The sequence below is a fragment of the Abrus precatorius genome, unplaced genomic scaffold (genome assembly GCF_003935025.1).
Source record: "Abrus precatorius isolate BTA unplaced genomic scaffold, Abrus_2018 Scaffold2, whole genome shotgun sequence".
NCBI lineage: Eukaryota > Viridiplantae > Streptophyta > Magnoliopsida > Fabales > Fabaceae > Abrus > Abrus precatorius.
In genome coordinates, this window is record NW_020874362.1 from 862,153 (window position 1) to 868,451 (window position 6,299).

A 6,299-nucleotide genomic window follows, 5' to 3' on the forward strand; every position below is an offset into this window, starting at 1 on the left:
TTTACGTTGTGTGTGCATGTTAGTGGTTATATACACAGTTCAAAGCGGAAAGCGTTACATTTTTTTATATATAAATTTTTTAATTTTAACGATTTTAAGAGTTTCATATTAATTAATTAATCCCCTTTTTAAGTCGTGTTAATATTAATTCTACTTTATTTACTCTAATTTTTTTTACATATTCTCATTTATGATAATTCAATTATTTAATTCTTCCTTTAATTAATGTGTATATCTGTGTTTAACATAATATATATTTGATTGTTTAAGGGACAACAGTTTTAGTTAATTAATTTAAATCTTAGCAATTTAATTAGTAATATTTATATTACTCTAAATATTTTAATTATTCCCACAATACCATTAATAATTATTAATCATTTAATTATTCTTATAATTTTGATATTTTTACATAATGATGATCAATCATATTAATTTTTTAAATATTTTTCAATTGTGTCTTATTTAAATTTTCAATTTTTATAATAAAATTTAATTAATTAATCTTAATTTCAAGTAGTTATTAAATTTAATACTACTTTATTTACTCTTAAATTTTTCAATACCATCATACATAATAATTAAATATTTAACTCCTCTTTTAATTGTTGTATTTTTTTTTTCATGCTATCATAATATATATTAACTAAACCTTCATTTTAGTCAATAAAATAATAAATGAAAGATATTTTAGTCTTAAAATTTTTTAAAATGTCACATAAATCTTTGACTTTTCTCTCCATTCATCATTTTAGTCTTTTAAATTAAATACCATCAACGTATAATAATAAAATATAGACGTGTCACATTAAATAACATATATGATTGATTATATGATAAAAATTATATTGTATAGAGTATGATATATATATATATATATATATATATATATATATATATATATTTCTAAAATTATCATTAATTAGAAATTTTTATTTTTATTTTTTAAAATCTTTTATCTGTTAATATTTTTTTTTCTACATTCTTACCATTGCTAAAAATCATTGATGATCACTTTTGGCATTTGCATTATTCATTGACACTTTTCCAAAGTTCTTTATAAAAGAGTTTGTTTTCACAGCAAAAACTTATAATCTAGTTTGTCATAATTTATTTAAAAATTTTAATTTGTAATCATGAAAATTAATATTATTTTAAATTTTATAAATTGTTCCCTCAATAACATTAATATTATTATATTGTTCATATAATTGTTATATTTTTTATAATATAAATATCATTTGTAGATGTTATAATTGTTAAAAAAAAATGATATTGGAAGAGAAATAGTCTAAAGCTTGAGAAAGATAAAGCTAATATTTCAAAATTTGGTGAAACAGTTGTGACCTTAAAAGAATCGGAAGGTGAAAATATTCTCTTATATTATAAAAAGTGAGTTGAAAAGGTTTAAAGAGATATGAAAGTTTAATACAAATAATATTTATATTATAAAAAAATAACAATTATATGAACAATAAAATAATATTAATGTCATTGTGGGAACAATTTATAAAATTTAAAGTAATATTAATTTTCATGATTGTAAATTAAAATTTTTAAATAAATTAGTTAAAACTATTACAAGTTTTTGTTGTGAAAACAAACTCTTTCATGGAAAAGTTTGAAAAAGTGTCAACGAACAATGTAAATGTCGAAAGTGATCGTCAATGATAGTTTCTAGTCATGGTAAGAATGTAGAAGAAGAAATATTAACGGATAAAAGATTTTAAGAAATAAAGATTAAAATTTTTAATTGATAATAATTTTAGAGACTAATAAAGATTATAGTTATTATTTTTATTTCTATTGTGTGACTTTAACAACCTTTTTTTAAGAGTTTTTCTTTCTTTCCTACACTCTTCCTCATACCATTAAACCTTCATGTGAGCGAGTTAGTACTACCATATGAATCAGTAATTTGCCTTTTTAATTCACGAGATTGTAAGACTATTTTTACTTTCTCCATGGATAGTCAATTTCTATCAAAAATATTGTATCTATAAAGTTTTCATAAGCTTTTGATAAAGAATTAAGATAAGATTAATTTGGTTCTCATCAATCCACTACAACATAAATATTTTTCAAACTAAGAATACTTTGGTTAAAATTATTAATATATTTATGAATGAGCTCACATTCATGCATTTGCATAGTATAAAATTATTTTTTCAAAGAGAAACGACTATGAAAATACTTTGTCATGTATCAACTTTCAAGCTTTGGAGCTTGTTGACAATCTTTTCTCTAAAGAGTTTTCTTAAAATTTCATCATTTTGCAATACCAAAATTATACTGTGTATCTTTTTATTATCCTTTTTTTCTGTGTAGATGTAAGCTCGATTGACAACTTTGTTTTTCTTCCAACTTCAACTTACATTTTTGTTGCATGAAAAGAATGAATATCTTCACTTGCCACAAGTTAAAGTTATTTCTGTCCAATGTCATAACTATGATACCAATTTATTATGATAAAATTGTATTTTACATAAAAATATAACTGTAAAAAAGATAATCAATACTAAAATGAATCTTTATTAATAAAAAAAGAATAAAAACTAAAATAAAGAACTCTCTTATTTATGAATTTTTGATCTCTCAGATAATGCTTTTTAAAGATTCAATTTTTTTTTAATTTATTTTTTTATTTTTAATTAATTCTACGTGCAAGTGCAACTATTTATTCATGCTAAACAATAGATAATAAAATATAAAAATAATTTAAAATCATATATTTATATGACAGTCAATTAGTTAGCTGTCATATAAATAAATAAATAAATAAATATATATATATATATATATATATGGAGAATAGAATTATCATATATTTATAATCTAATATCTATAGATGTGACAATTATTTTTAACTTAATTTTTATATTTTATAATAACTCGGTATGAATCCCAGTTATAACGACATTAGACAACGGAATAGATTAAAAGAATTCCAACTCTAAAAACTAACTAAATTTATAACATTTTTTTTTATAGGATTTAGATAAATATTGGTGTGATAGGTCCAAATAGATATTTAAAGAACATACTTAAACTCTCTTTTCATTAATCAGGTTCTGTTTCTTCAACTATAGCAGTGCCTTTATTAGGGAGGAAGGTGCTGCAGGAGTTTAGATGAGACAATTGATTGCAGTGTTACATTGACTAATTAGTCATGAATCATGATCGTCAGACAGGGGCAATAGGCACGAGAAACTTCGTCTTTTAAATCATTCTTTATCAGCAATAACTTAAACTAGGCCATGTTTGTCGTTGAATTGCAATCGTACGAACATTAAAAAGATTAATAAAAGCCTTGTTCAAGTATGTGGGAGCGTGTCCCTTGTCCTTACTAGTTGGCCAATTGCAACCAACTCTGATCTTTCTTGTTCGCTTGTTCATATCTTATGTGCATAAAGGCTCTTGATTTTGTTTTAATCTCTTATTTGTAGCTACCACAACCACCCAGTGGATGCTATATAACTCCCCATACACACCTTCTCAATGGTTACATTAACACAATAATACATGCTAGTCACATCAAAAAAGTGGCTTTAAACTCAGTGTTTTGCTTGTTTCTGATCGTGGTTGGTAGACAACGACAAACTCAGTGCACTTAAATGCGGATTTTCACTTGGTTTATTTTGAGATGAACTCATGAACCACAAGTTTAAATGAGATTTGGATGTTATTGTCTATCATTCAGTACTGTTTAATTTAGATTTGGATCTGTCAAATCCCTTTGATTAAGCTTAATCAATTCATCTATGGATAAACCTCGTTTCAACATGCTTAATTCGTTGTAAACGCTAAATCTATGGATTAGTCCATAACACGTGGAAACGTGGATTAGACAATGTTTAGGAGTACCGCTTATTGTCTGTTCCACAAATTAATATGATTCTGTAACCTATAATATGCCCATTTTGCTTGTATATACACTTAATTTGTAATCTAGTTTGTCTACCACAAATTGTACTTTGTACAAGATTTGAATTCAACCCTAAGTTGTGTAATTTGTTTTAGAGGTCGTGGTACCTTCTTTTATAGGTATTTACAGTACATTAGACAGTTTAATTCGCCTTCATTATATTATATTTGACAAGATAAATTTGACGCCATTCAATTATTGTACAACCTTTTCCTTTTTCAACACTAATTTTTATACTCATCTTATACTCCTATCTATTTCTCTTTCGTTTTTTCATTATATTATCCATCACATTTATCATTTTCTTCCTTCTTTTCTCTCTATATTACCACTTGGGATGTTTCACCCTAAGGAACGTCAAATGATTATAATCCTACTTCCTTAAGAAACTAGACTTTGCAGTGAGTTAACTCCGCAATTTGGAAGCGAGCTAATCACAAAGGAGGAAAAATATTTACTTGGGAAAAAATTAAAATAGAATTCACACACAGTAGAACGGCACGCCTTGCTATTTCAAAAAGGAAAATCAATCACGTCATAGAATTTTCCACTATAACTTTAGTTTACAATCAGAGTTTTCCATAATGAAACTTATTGAAAATGCGCACACGATCAAAGTCACGTGTTCCATGATTAAACTTATTGAAGATGCACACAATCACACCAAATCAAAGGAATCATAATGAATCAGGAATAGACAAATTGAAAGCAACGGTATAGCTTCCTTAGCTAATGACACACATCACAAGGCTTGAAGTCATGGCTTGTGAGTATGGCGGCTTTCTTGCATAGCTGCATGATCAAGCACACAAGTAGGACTTAGGGGCAATAAATGTGAAGTCTTTGGCCCAAAAAGTTCTAATCGGCGAATGATCTGCTTCTGCTTCATTAAGTTGTAACATTTCTGCACCATCTCCTACATTCAAGATTAAATACAGAAAAATTAAAATTCTGAAAAATTAGAGAACTACACTAATCAATCATCAAAGTCCTATATCACTTTTTGGTCACTTACTACAAAGTGATTGACACTTACAATGCTTATATTCTTGTGGAAGCAGCATGATTTTTGGTCATCAACATACTGATTGGTCACCCATAACAATGCAGATGCTGCTATTGTGGACGGTGAAAACTCTAAGAAATCCATGACTGGTGAATTGTTCATTCCCGTTAGCACTTAGCAACCATTAAGAAATTGCAAGTGAATACACAGAGGCGAATAAGTTTTTAATACCTTGACATGTTCTGATGATAACATCTGAGACGCGAGAAACTATATAACTTAAATCTCCCAATGTGGAAACAGAGAATTCAAGCTTGGCAATGAAAAGATGGACAAAATCAAAAGGGGTTACAGCGCGCAATCGCCACTTGAGACTGGCCATGACCAAAAGCTCCATCCTCTGAACCGTTTTGGGCTTAAATAGGAACCTGGACTCGATCACCTGAAGGTCCAAAAGAAGTGGCACCTTTGTTTCTTCCATTTTTGCTGCCAATGCAAGACAAGCAACGGACAGCAGCTGAATAGGCCACGCTTTGTCTTGCTGCAAGCATGCCATTTGCCATTAACAAGTGAACAAAAATCACATCCTATTTGTATATTTTTCACCAAACAAACCAATGAAAATTGAGAGATACCATCAAGGTGTGTGACAAAAGGAAACGATCGAGATAATTTACAGAAAGATATGCTGTCTCGGGTCTGAAATTGTAGTATGCATGCACCTGCACAATGAGAAAAATATCAGAAAATGATTAGAATGGAAAACCATGTTTGAGTTTGAGTGCTTTGTACATAGGAAGCAATTAAGCAATGCACCTTTAGGATCCAATTTATGGCCTCTTGTCTGGCATTAATCAACCATGTTTTATTCCGAAGTTGTCCTAGTGACTTTGTTTGTTCTTGTACCTGATCATGTTCGGATTCTAATAAGCTCAATAGACAGCTTTCATCACAATCAGAATCACCCGATAGAGTATTCAAATTCAAATTCAAAGCCTCGTCGGAATCCAAGTGAATCACATCGCTAGTTGCTTCACTGCAGTACAAGTCAAGAGTTTGGTGGCTTTGAGGGTCGACAGACATAGTGATTAAGAATGTTTCAGTGTTTAGAGAAAATGGATGAATAGAATGTTTATCACATATACCATTATTGTAGGAAAATAATCACGACAACCTATTAGCACCTTACTAGAATTTATCTATTTATATATGCAAAAACCTGACATCATACCTGCGTTACGCCCCCACCAGCAAATTTTGCATTTTTATTTTGGGTGGGATACATCCGTTACGTACAGAGTCTATTTAAAAGGTCTCTTAAAACAGAATCTAAGGGGCCTTATAGAACTTCACAAGAAGCTTCGTCAC

The 6,299-nt window shown here is 28.5% G+C and overlaps 1 protein-coding gene across 1 annotated transcript; it reads right to left on the reverse strand.

The window, feature by feature from the left end:
* Positions 1-4,619: 4,619 nt before the first annotated feature.
* Positions 4,620-6,091, reverse strand: LOC113859184 (cyclin-D1-1-like). The gene is made up of 5 exons (XM_027491999.1): positions 5,748-6,091; positions 5,567-5,653; positions 5,163-5,472; positions 4,962-5,077; positions 4,620-4,841 (listed from the first exon to the last, which is right to left on the reverse strand). The coding sequence occupies exons 1-5, from the start codon at positions 6,012-6,014 to the stop codon at positions 4,683-4,685; spliced, it is 939 nt and encodes a 312-aa protein (XP_027347800.1). The 5' UTR covers positions 6,015-6,091; the 3' UTR covers positions 4,620-4,682.
* Positions 6,092-6,299: the final 208 nt, after the last annotated feature.